Source organism: Eucyclogobius newberryi, unplaced genomic scaffold, assembly GCF_026437365.1.
Source record: "Eucyclogobius newberryi isolate DKJ021-1_F unplaced genomic scaffold, fEucNew1.0.hap1 SCAF_17, whole genome shotgun sequence".
In the NCBI taxonomy this organism is placed as follows: Eukaryota; Metazoa; Chordata; class Actinopteri; order Gobiiformes; family Gobiidae; genus Eucyclogobius; species Eucyclogobius newberryi.
The window spans coordinates 32,285,813-32,304,133 of NW_027315801.1; the positions used below are offsets into that span (position 1 = coordinate 32,285,813).

Consider the following 18,321-nt stretch of genomic DNA (forward strand, 5'->3'; position numbering starts at 1 on the left):
CTGAATGCTCTAGTTACTAATTTCCACAGTAAGTCTACGAGAAACAAAAACTTTTATTTTGACCATATTATGTCTTGTATTGTGCCTACTTCAGATATGATTTAGTTTTCAAATGCATTGTAGCAGCCAAGTTTCATTTTAGAATTGAGATATTCCAATGACTTCAAATTCCTCCAAATACTCTTTTACTTTGACTTGAGTAATTTCTTGGACTTTATACTTTTACTTGAGTAATTTCTTAGACTTTATACTTTTTTACTTTGACTTGAGTAATTTCTTGTACTTTATACTACTTACTTGAGTAGCCTTACAATATTTTGACACCTACTTGAGTACCACTTTTGACTACTCTCCCCACCTCTGCAGATAGTTGTTTAAGAGCACATACACATACTACAAGAGCACATACACATAGTACTGCATGTTGGAGCACATACACATAGTACTGCATGTGAAGGTAGTAGTAGTAATAGTTGTCCCGTGTCTGTGGCGTTTGTTTACATGGCGCTGGCGTGTCCTTGTTTACCAGCCCGGGCCCTCACCTGCCAGCTGTCGGGGGGTGTGACCAGGGCCCCCCCCACAAAAAAGACCCACACTTCTATTCATCCTTTGGTGCGACTCTCCTCAAATGAAAGGGCCCCTCCCGCACACGCGCGTGCTGCTGGCTCAATACGCAGAGCGTGTGTAGTGGAGCCGCGGCGGATCAAACCATGTGGCGCAAACGGAGGGGCCCCACAAGCCGCAGGGACGTTTTTAATCATCAAAAACGGACTAGAATATGAGACAAAACGAATGTACAGCGACGAGTTGTCAAATGATATGTACACAGCTGACATTTTGGCCGTGTTTGTGTGAAAAGAAAGAGGATTATCACCCCTCTGTTTGCGTGAGATGGTTCAGTCCGAAGCAGATGTCCCGAGCGCCGCTCTCACATCTGACCAGAGAGAGTCTTTCCAAGTCGCGCTCCCTGGACATGCACAGAGCGAGGAGCCGATAATCACCTCAAGGTAAGTCCACTACAAGTCTGTCTGCACGACTCAAATACACAAACTTCAACCCTGACGAGAATAGAAGGATAAATCTTCGGTGCTGTTCATTGCACTTCGACGCGTGCAATGAATTAAACTTTTGTGGAAGAATTGGAGATGCGGCTGTGCGCGATCTATTGGTCAAACGAATGCAATCAAACAGAATACTTTTGTCCAATGCACGCTTTAATTTCTTTAGTGTTTCTGCAAAAGCTGTGCATTTGGTGACAGGAGACGAACCGAGCTCTGTGCAACAAAGTCTAGAAATGCTCACTCGTTATTTTTGTTTTAAATGATTTTTATTGGTACTAATTGTATTCCCGAGTCAGTGTTTATAATGGTTTATACTGCCATTCATTGTCACTTCCTGAAATGCCCATGTCTTGAGTGTAACCATAGTCCTATTGATTGATTTATTGACGTGAAATCTAATCTAGCACATTTAGTGGCCAAGCCCAAGAACCCATAATATAGTTTTTATTTCTAGTTTTATTTTTTTTTATTTATTATTATTTTTGCACACACTAGACTTTTATTACTTGATTTATATAATTACCTTTACAGTGGATGGAAGCCTGGACCATGGATCTTGACAATAGCCGCATTTGTGTTCAGCGTTGACAGAGAACTATGGAAAATATTCAACCAAACTAGGCAATAAATCTGATGCATTGCAGCCAGTGGCCCTTAAACTCCAATTAACTAGACATTTTCCATTAATTATCCACTTATTTGACTTGGCTATTGCATTACAGGTGTCAACAGCACTTGTTAATGCGGGCCAGACTGTATGGGATGCCTGTTAAAGCACCTCTGCCCTTGTTCGTGTTGACACTCGTGGACGTGTAACATTTAGCGTGAATTTAAACGGCTTTTATCACGTTGGCCGAGTGTGGCGTGGCGTTTGCTGCCCCAGAGTAAACAGCAGCCTCCTTGGGTCTCTTGTTGACTGACACGGGACGCTACAGTGGTGCGAGACATGTCACCCCTCTGTTGGTTTGCCCCCTTCAGCGCTAGCAGAGCACCCCGGGGTCCTTTGTGATGGGCAGAAGAGGCACATCCTGATGAGGAAAGTGTGTATTCAGCTCAAGAGTGGCAAAACGTAAAGGAAATATATGTGAGTTCAGAATCTAAAAGCTTCAAAAGTCATTACAATGTCACTAAGTTGGACTTTTGAATGACCTTGTGACCTCCTTTTAGACAATCCGCATTCATTCACATTCATCTGTTTGTGCAGGGACATCTCCAACTATTGATTATGCATTATACTTATTAGTCAGATTGGTTGAACACAAAAGCCAGACAACCACATTTTGATTTAGAGAAGATTGGTGCAAATGTATTGAAAAAAAGACAACATTTCTACTGAAAAGTCTACATTTGATTCCAATTTTCGATACCACATTGATAGAGCAAAATTCTCCTTTTTTGACTAAATTGCAACTGAAAATAATAGTATTTTATTGAATATTACCATGTGGTCTTATACTAGTTCTGATATAAATCAAGACCATTAAAAAACTAAGTCATGAAACGTCCAATCGGTTTATGTGTTGTTGTTTTTTTCTGTATCGATACTTATTCAAATGAGTATCGAGTTTTGATACTACGGTAGTTGTGGTATCGATTAGATTCTGGATATTTATTCTGTTGACAACCTTACATTGTTCTCAGTTGGTTAATCTAAAGTTTTCCTTCAGTTTGTTAAATTGTGAGTATTAAAATATGTTTGAGCTAGCCTTAATGAGTCAGTATTTAAGTTCTGCCATGCACTTTTTTGTATACCTTTAACTAAATCATCCAATCAAAACATTGATTGTTAGATACTGCATAAAAACAGTTGTAAGTAGCACTTTTACATGTAACAATCTTGTAATAAATAAAGTGCTAAGCACGCATTTCCTTTAGTCGCCCCACGCCTGGACTGGATGTGACTCAGAGGCCGGACTCAACAGACTGAGGTGCATGACGTGTTGAACAATGGCCCATTTCTTGTGGCCAGAGCTGTCACAGAGCTGTTTGTGAGCAGCATATGGTCTGCACAGAGTGAGCAACAGCCCCATTACCCTCACATTGGCTCAGCTTTAAAACCGAGACCCCAAAAAGGACTGAAACCTGTCAACAAACCGGTGTTCCTGACTTTAACTTTTATCTTATGTCATTGTAAGTCTTGACATTGTAGACATCAGGTTTAATAATAATAATAATGCTGGGCTGTGGCTCCCGAGTCTTCACTGGTGTCATATTGGACGTTGTGTTTTTCTGCTCCGTTCTGTTTGGATCATTTGATACTTTGGCTTCAATTATATCTTTAAATTTACACTATGCCCTTTTCTGGTGGACGTTTCACCACCTGCTCGTCTTCATGTATATTTAGATATATTCTTTATTCACTTTTATTCTCTTCTAATTGTACATATCCTTACCTTTTTTGGAACATCCATTTTTGCTGCTTTATTATTTTAAACGTTTTCTTACCACTTATTCTTCGATCTGGTTTATTTAGTGAAATGTGTGAGCAACTGTGTCCAAGTAATTCAGAATCAGAATCAGAATCAGATACTTTCCCTTGTGGATCAATAAAGTTTTGAGTCAACCAGCTCTCACAGTAAAGAACGTTTTTCAAGGTATTTTGCGCAATAAAACACCTCAAATAAAATAAATTCCAGATCGATACGTTTAAAACATTATTGTGGAGCATTTCAGACAAAGCAAACCCGTTTTCCTGCATCTTGTGAAGACAGAATATACGTAACTTAACCTCAGCGTAACCATGTTGATTCTTAATGTAAATAACACTTAACATTTCCATAATAAGTGAGCCGCCAGTGCAGAGTAAATGGACAGTGACGTTAAAAATGGATCTACCTAAGCTCAAAATGTCACTGTCAACTGTCCATTTGACACACACTTTGCTTTACCAACGTGAGCTCATTATTTTCTAGCCTCTTTGTTAATACTTTCCAAACTCAGCACTTCTCCATAGCTCTGATTCCTGACCCCAGTGACGCGCTCCGTAACACAACACTTCATTTTTTCCTCTCCCACACCGATGCACTTTTGCTGCAGTCCTTTTATGCAAACTCATTTTGCTGAATGGTTTCTTGGCTCCGGCTCAGACTTTTTTTCTTCTCCGGGTCTATGCATGTTGTAAAGTCGTTTGGTTTTCTTCCGCAGTATCAGCACTCAGCAGAGAATCTTAATGACAGGGTTTCGAACAGGCCCCGGTCTAGTTTCAGGCATCCCTCGCTCGGTTCTTCTGGGTCCCGGTCAGTAATTCCTGGGCTGACCACAGCAGTAATGAGCGCAGAAAAGATGGCAGCTCCCCGGGGCCTCCTGGGAAAGGGTGGAGGGGCAAGTGTGGAGTCTGCCCGACATAAACAGACACGTCCCTAGATCATGATACACAAAGAGAGGATGGGTGGAGGGCTCACGTCTTCACAAGATTATCGTCATTAGGGTTGTCGTAAAGATCAGGGCTGCACCAAGGAAAGTACATGAAAGTGCTCTACTATAAGGCTGGGTACTGTGTAAAGTTACCACTACTCTAATACTATCCCAATGTTAGGGTGCAACAACGGGTACTAAAAAAAGTATAATTTTGTTTGCGTTTTGATGCTCGGAAGTTCTGGGTGGAAAAAAGGTAACTCAATACTGTTTATATAGTATAGTACAGTAATATGCAAATTATAATGATGAGGAAATAAGGTGCATGTGTCAAAACATTCTGCAAAAAAATCTCTCAAAATCTTTGGATTTTGGTAACACAATTGGCAAATCTGCCTAATTGTTCCGTATGATGCCCTTGATGACACAATTTCCATTTTATACAAGCTTGACTGCACATACTATAAGTCGCACCCGAGTATAAGTCGCTCCAGCCAAAAAATGCATAATAGAGAAGAAAGAGAAGTTTGAAATTAACAAATAATATCACATATAAGTCGCTCCGGAGTATAAGTATATAAGTATAAATATAAGTATAAGTCGCACCCCGGCCAAAACTATGAAAAAAGGTGCGACTCATTTGAATACACGAGTGTTAGTCGTGCTTCGTTGGGACGTAAATAGTGGTAAAAGTACTAAAGGTTTGTGCCAAGTGCAAATGACTGTAATCCTCCTTACCAAAGTAGAAAGTACATACAGCAGCTGTCTACAACAACAACATCAACTACTCTGCTCAGTAAGTACTTCATTACTATATTCTATAGCTACCATCAGGACTAAAATGCAACCAAAAGTTCATTTTCTACCACTACTAGGGGTGGGCGATATCAACATCAAATAATATCTCTATATTATTTTGTGTTTCCTGATGACAATATTCAGGTGATATTATGTCAATCCCACAAAGAATTGTTAAAACATTAAATCGTCATTAAACATATTAGTTGAGTCTTAATTATCAGATGAATGTTAAATGTAAATCAGAAAATCACAAAAGCGCAGAAATATCACCTTGATTACAACATAACTTTTTTCTTTTTAATCACTCGGACATTTCTGAAACTATCTAAACCTCGATATATTGCCCTCTAACAACTAGTACAATATTACATTTTCTTCTTCAGATTGACACCCACGTTGCACAGGTAGATCGATGCACGGTGGCGAGGAGCTTGGCATGGCACCTCACCACATGAAGGTGGCAAACCTTAGTGTGGAGTTCCCCTGGAGCTCACACTGGCTTCTCTAACAATTACGGTAATCGGTTTAATACATCGAATAAATTTCCCTCCAGGGGTAAAAACGTTAGCGTAGTGTAGAAATGGATCAGTGTGTGGCTGGGGAAACCCCGAACCACAATCACAGCAGATTAGACTTCTTTTCAGTGAAGTTCTTTAACTGTTTGTAGGATTTCAAAGTGTGTCCTGGAGAATGGAAGTGAGGGGGAGCTGTCAATCAAACTGGCGTCCCACGTGGGATAAGGTGACAGTTGATTGGCACAGCTTTCATCTTAAATTCTATTGTAATGTATCTCAACCTTTTCCAACACATTCTTTCTTTATTAGAGCCCCTGCAGTTATAAACAAAAGAGTTCATCACAGTGACTTTTCTATTGTCCGTGGACCAACTCTTTCCCTGTTCCAGTTGCTGCTTCTGTCGACATTTTAACATCTTAATTTCAACACTCATGTCTCCAGATTTAGTCGCATTGATGACAAACGGCAGTGTCTAATGCTCTTTACCAGAAGCCGCCCACCTCCCACTCATGACTGAGCTCGAGACCACAGACAGACGCTGTTGTGAAAGTCTCAGGACTCATGGAGTGTGAGGATAAACCCACATTGCACCGCCTGTCTGCCATTTAGACGGGAGAATTGGTGATGTCTTTAGATTTGGTTTGCTGCAGTGTGCAAAAGTGGATACAAGTAGGAGTATTGTTTGAAAAAAAAAAAAGTAGGAGTAAAGTTGTCGCAACATGCAACTCATGTCAACATTATAATAAAGTTTCCAAAAAGTAATGGAAGAGTTCAATCATTTCAATCCAAACTTAAAGCAACTCCTAGACCCAAACGACATACGACATTAGTGATGTAACAATATTTTGTGTTATTGTATCATCAAAAGTCTCTCAATAATATAGTGGACCGTCACAATATGTCAAATTATTACATAGACCATGATCCTTTGCTTCATTACAGTGCAGAGTGCAGACAGCATGAAGAAATATCTGTTGTTAGGACATATGTATTAATTCACGTCTAAGGCTTGTCAAGACATTTAAAAAAGAAAATTATAAATTATATTATTCCTATTCAAAATATCAAAATAAGTATTGTACAGTGAAATTAATATTGTGATAATATCGTACTGTGGGATTAGGATATTGTTACGTCTCTAGACATTAGTTAAGTATTAAAAAGTGCAGGTTCTAGTGTAAATACTAGAGTACTTCCTCACTAGAGCTGGGATACATGTAAGATAGTAATTAAATAGTTGTTCTGAAGATATGCTGAACATGAATATCGAGTTTAGACCTATATAATAATGAGAAAAGTCTGAAAAAGCAGCAAAAGAAAATAAAGTAACTGCAAAATGAAATAAAGTAGCATTATTTTCCATTTTCTCTTTGCACTTTTGCATTGTATTTTCACATTTGTGCGATCAACCACATATTGTGTACATTTCTCATGGCAAAAAATGATCTTATTCTTATTTAATCATCATTTTTGTCACTCTTTGCTTCGCTGTACTACAAACCTCTGCTGCGTGTCTTGCTAAAAGGCTCAGTCTAGTTTGTATAAAGCTGCAATCACAACATTCAGTCCAGCCCGGAGCAGATACAGCGCTTATCGAGGCCAGTAGGTGGATATAGGCTCTTTTGTTGCAGAGTTGTTTTACAGACTGGCGCTGGTCGTCCTGCATTGTGTGGCCCATCGCAGCGGTTCACATGAGCAGTCGTGTTGAATAGAAGTACAGCTGCACCGCAAACTCCGCAATGTCCAGTGTGAAGAGGGTTTTGTCCGCTTCTTCCTGATCACTGCAGGAAGAAGCAGATACAGATCTCCAAACAGAGGATGGAACCAGAGCGGGGGATTTACAGCCGTGATGAACTTCCTCTTTCCTTTTTACTCCGTTAACACAATATCGACTTAATGAAAGAGAGATGCGTGAAAGCAAAAACTGATTCTGTTTCTCAACTTTTATTTACTGATGCTTTTATTAATGTAATATTTCACAAGTCTCTAATGCGACAGGGATAATGTTATTTTCAGCTACTGCATAGTATGATCAAAAAAAGCAATACTCAGTGGAAAACGTAAACTCTGCTGGTTGTTGTTCTTGCGCATATTCATAAGTTTATTCTGGGCTTTGGTAAAGTCTCTTGTGATCGACTGACCTCTTTTCTTAGAGCTTGTGGTGAGCTGCGGGAGAAATTAATTGACCCAGAAAGTGGAAAAATACAAACAAGACTTTATTAGAAGAAGTCCTTGGATTATTGAGTAGAGAAAGCCACAAACCTCTTTGGCTTTAAGCCGTGCACACTTATTTGCTTTTGTATTTTGATGCTTATGTTCATTTGATCCTTTATGTATGTAAAAAAAAACAAAAAAAAAACATTGTGCATAAACCCTGGAAAAAAATACTATGTAAAATGAGATGATCAGTGAATAAGTGCTTGAATTAACTAATATTTATATTGAGTATATTTTGACTGCCTTAAAATGAGATTTGCCAAAAACAACCAAGAAATGTTTTGCTTTATTTAAAATAAGAGCATTTTCTCATAAAATCTTTTTTTAAGATAATAAAAAACATACTCAATTTAAGATAAAGTCTACTTAATCCAAGCACTTATTCACACATTATTTATATAAGATTGCATTTACCTAAAATATTTGGCTTTGACAAACTAGGCCAAAATCAAAAGTCCAATGGATCAAATTATAGTACATAATTGAATAAACCAGAACTGAACCAAACCTGATTTAGCAAAGTTAAATAAGGACATTATAGTACAAAACCAGGTCTGAGCTCGGTTTGGACCAAGATTGAACCAAGTCAAAACCAGGGGCTTAACCAGGACTCCCTGTCCCAGTCCCTGAGCCACTTCAATCAAGACTCAACCCAAAGTGCTGTTCATACTAATGTGCACCACCTACGATTCCTGGAACCACAGTTTGAGAACCTCTGGGGCCATAAACATGAATTGCACTTTTATTTTTCCAAAGATATTGACGCACAGGTCATTCTGTATCTAGTCGGGCCATGTGATCTGAAGCGGTGTGGACATGCCCCACATTGAGACATTCTTCTACTTCAAAGCCCCCAGAGGGTTGTCGGACACTGGTTGAATAGGCCTGATGGGAGGGGCGCGTGGGGGAACAGGTGCAGTCCATGAGTGGGCTAATTCCTTAGGCCATCTGCTTTCCTTTTTTTGGGTCCTTTAAACGCCCCCCCCTGACTGACACGCCTTCCTAGCCACACGCTCCCAAATCTTTAGCCGCACAGTGCGCCGTCTCCATGGCATCCTGGTTTCGGATTAACCCCTGCACATGTGCCGAGTCAACCGTGGGGGTGGGTCTTTTGTGATGGGGTGCAGAGGTGCAAGGGGAGGGAGGGGGCCAGTGAATGGATAAGTGTGTGAAAGGAGCCACTCGTCACCCTTGTTTCGGGAGAGCGGCAGGAGGCAGGATGAATGGGACGTGCGGAGAAAGAGAAAATAACAAGTCTAAATGAGCAATTTAACCAAAACAAACTCACATTTTACAGCTTTCAAGTTTGAAGAAGACGCCACTAAACTGCAGTGAAGATGACGGCCATTGAGAGCAAAGAGGAGATCAGTGACACAGACAGTGGCATCATTGTGCACTCGGGTAAGAGGCAAATCAAAGCTACACTTTATATTGTGCCTGTAGAAATGTGTCCTCTACATTTGACCCATCCTTCAATGCTGTTGGGTGAAACCTGTTGGAGCAGTGCAGCGCCCAAGGACCCAGCTCCAGATCATGAGCTCGGCTTTGTCCGGGCCTTAACTGGAGGATTTTACCTTTCGTGCATGTTTTAGGGCGGGTAAACTGACGTGACTGGAATCCCCACGTAAAATGGCAAAGGAAATGAATCCAGAACCCAGAAAGAGTGCAATCATCTCATGAGAACGTGTCTTTATTTCCATAACAAATGAATCTGAAGTTGACAAATTGAGCACTGCACTGATGGCCCAGATTCAAACCCAGACTTGCATAATTTCTTGATGATTTGGTTTCATTTTCATTTTTAACTAATTCCTCAAGTCATGAAGTAATTTGTCATCTTATCACACTTACACACGTCTTAGTGCAATAAAAATACACTTTCGGTCATGAAAATACTGTGTATAAAACAATATTGTGAATGTTGTGCTGCTGCAGGGCCGGACAGCCCCACTTCTCCGCTGAAGGATGGGATGACTCACACACGAGCCCTGAAACTCAAACACCAGGCGTTGGAGGAGCGGCTGGAGCTGTGTCTGCTGGAGCTCCGGACGCTGTGCATCAGAGAGGCCGTATGTACACCACGTTACACACAGATGTACCTTTTATTTAATATGTTAAACTTTGAGCTGTGGAGGCTTGTATAATAAACATATCTATAGTTCATTATAGAATATAACAACCAAAGTGTTTCGTTGTGCTGTTTCTTTATGGCAGCTCATGTTATTTACAATATGGTTCAGTTAGAAAAGGGTTTTTACGTCAATATTACAATAGTATTTTCTAAAGAATCACAGACAACATGCTTTATTCTTTTTTTTATTGAAAGAATAAACACAGACCAATCAAAACTTGTGTGTAAATAAAGATACAGTCCAGTAACATTGTCAAATAAGAAAAAAAGAGGAAGAAGAGATAAAATAAATAAATAAATAAATAAAAAGGAAAAGAGAGAAAAAAAGAAAAGAAAAGTGCGTTGTGGGCAGAACCAGAGAAAATACAAATTGTAATTGTTTGAGATGACTGTTTTTAGAATAATGCATCCAAATGAAAATAAAATACAAGGTTAGAGCACACCTGATCCATAATGAGTTCCATTTCCTCCAGTTTATGTCGAATTTGTCCATTTCCAAGTTCAGTCCATATGTGATTTCATTTATGATTTCGGTCCAGTCCTTTATTGTTGGTGCAGTTTGACAACATGCTTTATTCTAAGTGACTGACTTCTCCGTCTTCACAGGAGCTGACCGGTAAACTGCCCTCTGACTATCCCCTGATACCTGAAGAGAAGCCCCCTCGAGTCCGAAGGAGGATCGGAGCCTCTTTTAAACTGGACGAAGAACTTATTCATTCAAATAAAAAAGAGGTACAACCGCAAATAATGTTCACTGACTGTTTGAAGCAAGCTTTAACAAACTCCACTTCCGTCCAGGACGCCGAGCTCCATGCCCTGGAGACTGAACTGGCACTGCAGCGACAGATTTATGAGGCCGCTCGTAAACTCTCCCTGGAGGACAAGCTGAGTAAACCGCAGAAGAAAAGTCGAGCGCAGCAGTGCAAACGAGAGGAGAAGAAAGTGAAGGAGCTGCAGGAGGCCGTGTTCCAGCACCGGGTGAAGACCCAATGCAACTCGCCCAGAATCGTCCCATCCAAACAGCACAGAGGTGAGGGACCGCGCTGCCCCCAGAGGAGATCATCTGTATTACAATATGCTTTTTTAAATGATGATTTCCTAAATATTCTTTATTTTCTCCACAGATCTGAACGTGTCAGATGATAGCTCTCTTTCTGATGTTGTGGCCTTGGATGAAGGTTAGTGAAATAATTATGAACGTACACTGTGGCTCATAAAGGACAAAAATGTACCCCAGCATGTAATTGATAGTTATTTACACTTATTCAAATGCAAATAAAAAGAGGAGTAAGAGTTTCTTCCACCTTCAGGCAAAACCTTGGCATGCATGAAGTTGCCATATGTTAACTTTATACACACACACAACAATTAGACTTCTTAAGAGTCAATTGTCGGCTTTAGTGCTAATTGCAAAGCTTCAGTGATTGATGGCACGGATCAATACATAACAAGTGGCCCTCTCTCTCTTAAACAATGGCAAATCTGACTAAGCCTGTTTTTGTCTGCAGACGTGGACTCGCCCTGCCCGCTGTCCCCTCCAGCCACAGGACATCCCTTCACAGACCCCCTCCATCTGCCCCCCAAACCCCTGCAGTCCTGCCCCGTGTCCTCCAGCCTGAGCAGCATGGACAGTGAGCGCACCCCCGTCCAGAGCTCGCCCTGGAGAGAGTCCAGCCTGGACCATCCCTACAAGAAGAACAACAAGCTGCAGAACAACGACGGCAGCAGGTCCAGGTAGGCAACTTTTGTTAACAAATGCTAACGACAAAAGCTCAATATACACCTTGGATAATTCAATTTTAGTGCATTAAAGCATTTGTGAACTTTGCTGTACATAACACTTCAAGACACTTCTTGCACCTTTCATTAAAGCACAGAAACAGCTTGGTAATAGAATGGAAAGGGACACAGGAAGCAGTTGATGGGACGTTTTTGTTGCCAGACTTCATTTAGGTTGTTGTTTTTAGGCTAGCAACACCGTATGTTTGGTTTTAGGTCTTTTACTCTCTGTGTCTTTATTATTTTAATTGTATTTGTTGTCTATAATATACAATTGAAATACTGGGATACATTTTTATAATTTGTTTCCATATTATTATTTAAAAAATCCTTAGTAATCTTTTCCAGTAAATTAGTCTTCATACTGGGTCCATCCTATTGCCGTCCTATTGTGTGCTGTGAAGTGCTAACTATATCAGCCTAACAAACGGAGCTGAATTAATTTTTGACCAGAAGTGGTGACTCTGTAATACAGTTTCACAGTTTATAGAACTGGGCCTTTAAACATTTCCCACCTACGTTCAACAATGCGGACACATTTGGATGGCTACCTTTACAATGTTTGCAGGATACAATGCAGGGGTGAAAGATATCTCATAATGAACTGATTTCTGGCGTTATCTAAAAAGTTTCTAATCTGAAATGCATAATCTAATTTCTTTCTGCTTGTAAAAAATAGAAAACTAATGGAAAAGACAAAAATTGAAGTAAAATCCAACATTTTCTATAAAACTCTATTGATTTTATTGTAAATGTTTTGATATCAGATGTATTTTGTGCATGTAAACGCACACCAAAAAGCTAATCTAATTATTGCTGTTATCATGATCTGATTTTATCCAGTGTATTGCTGTTTTGCATCATTAAGTCACAGTAAATATTTATACTGTGTTTTTATTTAGTAGCAGGTCAGTAGTTGGACGCAGGGAGAGCACTTTTGCACCATGAGGTTAATCTAATCTTATCGTATCTTGTGTTGTTGCAGTAGTCCGGCCCATGTGTCCTCAGACTGCAGCAGGCCTCTTCCTTCTCCCTTCACCAAGAGCTCGTCTCTGAGGTACCCCAACTCCACCAGCGCCCCCTCCACCCCGGAGCTGCACGTGCGCCGCCAGTTCTCCCAGTCCTTCAGGTGAGGGAGCTACTGCTACACTTAGTCACCAAAAACTCTATTATACTGTAATGTAAGGAAGATTATAGTTTAGTCCAGACATAGAACATTATTTGATCTTAAATAAAGTTTTTATTTTACTAATGGTTATTCATTAAATCATTACAATGACTGTATTTGGGCTAGTGAAAGCCCAAATTGGTTGGTATCTTTTGAAAAAGACTAACCACAGTTTATATTTGTTTTTTTATTTTTTGTAAAGTTTTATTTATTTGCCATTGGAACATTCATACATTTAGACACTGAGACACAAGAAAGAGAGTGAAATATACACATTTATTCAATTACAATGTTGCATATTTATGACTGGAAGGCAACCTGAAAGACAAAAATGTTCATTTATAACACACACAATAAGCATGATTGAAAGAACTTCTTGAATTTAACCAATTAAGTGTCAGTGAATCAGAATCAGAATATTTTATTTGCTGCAGCTTCATCACAGACATAATAGAAACACAACACCACACACTTAAAAGCTATAATAAAGTGCTACTGGGACAATAAAATAGAAATGTAAATGTAAATTAAAATGTACATGTGAATGCTGTCTTAACTGTGAATATTTATCACATTTATAGGCTTCCCAAGAGCAAGCCGGTCAGTGTGGACAACAGCAAAGGGCGCGGCCGACTTCCCCAGCGCCGGCCCGAGTTCATCCTGCGCTCGCCTCAGTACTCCCCTCTGCGCCTGTCCCAGTCCAGCTCAGAAGACACCAGCTCCGAACACTCGTCCTCCTCTTACATCAGCTCTCCGGGACGCGAAGGACCCACTGAGATCCCCAAACTCTGCCCGCCTCCGTACGGCTTCCACTACGGAGCCAAGAAAGCCGTCTCCAGCCCATCCCCGAACAAAAAGACGCTCAGGAGGAATCAAGGGAGTAAGGACGTGTTGGACAGCCCACTTTCTCCTCAGGATTTGGGCCTCAGTAAGCGTTTTCTGTCACCGCCGCCAGTTCCAAGAGCTCAAAGGCAAAGCCAGGAGGCGGCACTTTCCCCGAAGAGGAGCCTGAAGCCCCCTCCTCCGTACCGGCTGGTGAGGACGCCCTCGCTGAAAGAGTACCCGAACCACGCCTTCAGACTGTTGCCCCGAGAGATAGTGTCAGAGGAGCTGAAGTCCTGGCACCAGAGGAACCAGCAGCATAAATTATGGCCGACCGGGGAAGAAGGCATCACCAGCCCCACGTCGCCGCACATGCCCCCGTTTACGCCGGTGAGTGTCGCAGGATTTTTGTGTCCAACCGTGGGATTCAGAATGATCATAATAATAAATGCTAATACATGTGAATAGGAGTTGTTTATTACTATTAAAACACAAATTCAATGTTAGTTAAAGGCTTTATTAGACTGGAGAGTTGTGTGGGGAGGGTGTAAACGTTCAGCTAATGAATATTCCAAATTATTTATGGTTAATTACAAAAAACTCACTATTTGTTAAATGTTCTGTGTTCTCCAGTGCTCAGGTAACTTGGTCCTCCAGAGAGCGGCCGATGGGACTCCTCTGCAGTGGTTTGTGGCTCAAGACTCGGAGATCATCAGCCAAGTTTAAACCGTGGAGTTCATTTAGAAGAACCTACGCTTTATTTATGTGTATTTATTAACAACATGGACTCTCTATGAGATGGATTGTTCAAAGATGTTTGACAGAAACATGTCAGTACCCTGAAGAGTACATTTCTCTATTAATTTAAATGTAATGTATGGTCTTATGCCATTATATTTATATGATCTTAAAATAGGTGATTGTATCATGTCAACGACGGACCTAAATGACATTTTTTTGCACACTAAGTTCACCTGCAGTAGTTTAAGAGAAGAGAAAGGCTTGCCCATTCTTAATATAATTTTATTTTATGCTATTTATCTTTTATTTAAAGTTTCCTCTTATTTCAGTGCTAATATTTGTATATAATCTCTCTCTTGTAAATAGATACATACTATATGAATATAGGCAGTAAAATAGTGGACTAAAGGACGTGGCATTTGCTCTCTACAGCTAAAATAGCTCTTTCTACTGTAGCGTAAGTAGCGTGGATTTGCTTATTCAACTCCCCATTGTTTCCATCTGAGTTTAATTGTCTACTATTGTGTCTATGAAAGTGAAGTAAGCTAACATTTATCGACGGATACTAATCACGATTGAAGGTGGTTTGTGGAATGTTCTGATGCAATAAGGTATTTCGTGACTAACCAAGTATCAGTTTTGATATGATTTTGTATATTTATAATAAAACTTGAGTTCAACCTGAGTTTTTGTGTCTAAGAACAATTAAAAGTAAAAAGACGATATCAAAAAAGTTAGATTTATTCAACACAAACACAGAATATATTCCATCAGTAAGATTCCTCATATTGTATTAATAAGGAGTAAATCATTGTGATGAAACAGACAAACACAGACAGATAGAGGCAGAGAAGAGCCCAGCGGCCCCTGTGCATCCAGTGTGTCCCGGGGTCTTTGCACTGGTCACACCTGAGGAGAGGAACAACGTTATGTAGCTTCAAGACTGTGAAAGGAAAGAACTGACTCACCTGTCGGCTGGAGTCATTTTGTTGAGATGTGGACTTCTTCTGTCAGACCTCTTTCGAGACAGAGCAGCTCTTCCTCTGTGTCGCTGACGAAGAGTTTCAGACGTGGAGCTGAAGAGAGGAAGAACAGAGGTTAGAGCTTAGTGAGGTCCAAGAGCATCGTGCAACAGTCATGACAAAGTTAAAACAAGTGAGAGCAAAGCCAATGAACCAGGGAAAACTAAAGAGGTTACACAAAATAATAGACGACTTTTTTATTGACATATTAATCATTATTTTGACATTATTCAACTGTTATTATTAAATTACGAGACAAATAATGTAACCACACTCAAGAGTATTATAATATATGTATGTATTTAATTTAGCTCCATACTTTTTTGCAGCAGATTTTGGTTTAGTGGGCGACTCCTCTTGTTTTGGCTCCAATACAAGAACAGGAGGAGCTTCAACAGGAGTTAATGTTTCACTTTCTGAATGATTTTCAACCGTTTCAGTTGGCTCAAGAGTCCTGTTTGGAAAAAAAACAAGTCAGTAAATGTTCCTGTACATGCACAGGTAAATGTACTGTGTTCTGTATGTAATATAGTAATATAAATGCGTGAGAGCGACCTGTCGTCTGTGAAGCAGCTGTCGTTGAGCACACAGAAGCTGGACTCTGAGCTGGGACAGGGCGAGGGGCACGAGGAGGAGGGCTTCTTACGCCCGCTATTCTTCGACTCTCGCTTCTTCTTTTGCTGCAGAAACGATAACAATAATGTGAAAAATATACTTAACTATAGCCATTTTCTATATTTCTCTACTTTTCATCAAGGGCCTCATCTAAGTTGAAGATAATACATACAGACAAAGTGTATTATAACAATATTATAATACACTTTGTCTGTATGAATGACTGCTGTGCCACAGTTTTTCCATGACTACATTGCCAGGTTATATGAGCAATTTACCAGAAAGATTTCTTACATTTGTCTGATTGGGGATAACGGACACGCTGACTCTTCTGCGAAGATTCCCCTACAATATGTAGAACAGTGAGGAAGACTTCTCAGTATCAAAAACCCATTTTACAGCCTTTGATTTTCCAACCTGCTTTGTAAGTCTCCCATCGTTCTCAGATTCTAAAACAAAAATAACAATCAATTCAATAAGAGCAAACAACTGTGACAAACAGACTGGTCTTAAAAGACCTGGAGACTCTCTGTTGTGGGGATTTCTCTGGGACGTCCTGAGCTGGATCTGCCGCCGCGCCTCCTCCAGCTCACTCAGGTTCCTCTCATATCTCCTCCTCAGGTTCTCCACATGGGCCACCATCAGCTCCACCGCTCGACTTACACGTGCCTCCTACAAAAGCACATACAATCACAGTTATGTACAAGGTATGTCCAGTTCATTCGCTGTTGAAAGGCCGCTCTGAATCGTTGACAGACAGATGTATATATGCGTATGTGTATATATATATATATACCATAAAAGGTAACGGTAAAGTGTCCCTGACCTGATGCACTGCCCCCAGCACCTCTGCCGTGTTGGAGATCCGCTCCACTGTCCCGCCCAAAATGTCCAGAGACAGCTCCAGCTTCTGTAGGATTGTCCTGCGTCTGCTGTCCAGACATAAGGCCTTCAGCATCTGCAAAATACACATTTTCACCTGCATCTCTTTCAGGGTCCCACAGTTGGTCTGTCTGTACCTCCAGGGTCTCTCTGCCCCGGGCCAACTCCAGCTGCACGTTCTCCTCGGCCAGATTTCGGGCATGTTCCTCCGACTGCAGCCTCTGTTTCAGCGTGTACTGGTCACCGCAAAAGGCCAGGGAGATCTGACAGAAGGCCGTCTCAAGACAGAATTTAAAAAAAAAAGATTATTGCCATGAAAAGACAGTAACAGATACAAATAGCAATTGTGTTAAATGACTACTCCAAGGCAAAGGATGGATGTAAATAATATAGTGACTGTGTGGCCTTTACCTCTACATCCTTTTCCGACATCTCCAAACTGTCCAAAGAAGAAGAACGTTTTACGAATTCATAAAAAGTATGATGTGAAATCTAATGATCTTTGTCACCTGTTGAGTCCGACTCTATCTATAATAGACAGGTCATTCCAGCTTGTGATTGGCTGCTCCTCTTGACTACTTTCTGATGACAAGGGCATAAAAAGTATGAATCCAGGCCAAATGGACAATCCTCTGTGCCATCGACGCCCAGTGTCACGTTTGCATCTTACCTTCATCACTGTCGTCGCTGCCCAGCATGGTGGATTCACAGATGCCGTTTGTCTGTGGAGACGCAGGCTGAAAGACACAAATAAACCGAACTGAAGAAGAGGCAGACAGTTGAAATCATTTAAAATACACGAGTCAAAACAAAAGAGTAACACAACTTTAATTGTTTCATAAAAGGTCATTTGTCTTGGGTTGTTCACCTGTTCCTCAACTAACTAAGTACAGAGACGGCTAATCAATTACCTAAAAATCACTAAAAGAGAAAGCATTGTGAGATGAAAACAACATATACTGAATATAGTGCAACAGTACAGTTACTTAAGTACAATAAAAGAGAAAGCATTGTGAGATGAAAACAACATATACTGAATATAGTGCAACAGTACAGTTACTTAAGTACAATAAAAGAGAAAGCATTGTGAGATGAAAACAACATATACTGAATATAGTACTGTTACTTAAGTACTTCTTACCCTTGAGCCCAAAGTAAACAACACTGTACAATGTGTGTCATGTAGTTTACCTGTGTGGTCATTATTGTCCAG

General features: G+C 40.4%; 1 protein-coding gene and 1 long non-coding RNA gene across 2 annotated transcripts; one reads left to right on the forward strand and one right to left on the reverse strand.

Moving 5' to 3' along the window:
- Positions 1 to 899: 899 nt before the first annotated feature.
- Positions 900 to 15,274, forward strand: inavaa (innate immunity activator a). Its single transcript, XM_072450096.1, has 10 exons — positions 900 to 1,007; positions 9,246 to 9,349; positions 9,884 to 10,017; positions 10,686 to 10,811; positions 10,878 to 11,109; positions 11,204 to 11,257; positions 11,588 to 11,813; positions 12,844 to 12,987; positions 13,608 to 14,238; positions 14,482 to 15,274. The coding sequence occupies exons 2-10, from the start codon at positions 9,286 to 9,288 to the stop codon at positions 14,572 to 14,574; spliced, it is 1,704 nt and encodes a 567-aa protein (XP_072306197.1). The 5' UTR covers positions 900 to 1,007; positions 9,246 to 9,285; the 3' UTR covers positions 14,575 to 15,274.
- A 701-nt stretch (positions 15,275 to 15,975) lies between these two features.
- Positions 15,976 to 16,620, reverse strand: LOC140362491 (uncharacterized). Its single transcript, XR_011927103.1, has 3 exons — positions 16,521 to 16,620; positions 16,167 to 16,291; positions 15,976 to 16,065 (listed from the first exon to the last, which is right to left on the reverse strand). It is a non-coding gene; the product is annotated as an uncharacterized lncRNA (long non-coding RNA).
- Between the last annotated feature and the right edge of the window lie 1,701 nt (positions 16,621 to 18,321).

Coding starts and splice junctions, on each gene's coding strand:
- inavaa (XM_072450096.1), top strand. CDS start 9,286: ATGACGGCCATTGAGAGCAAAGAGGAGATCAGTGACACAGACAGTGGC. Junction 11,258..11,587: donor TGTTGTGGCCTTGGATGAAG/GTTAGTGAAATA, acceptor TTTTGTCTGCAG/ACGTGGACTCGCCCTGCCCG. Junction 11,814..12,843: donor AACGACGGCAGCAGGTCCAG/GTAGGCAACTTT, acceptor GTGTTGTTGCAG/TAGTCCGGCCCATGTGTCCT.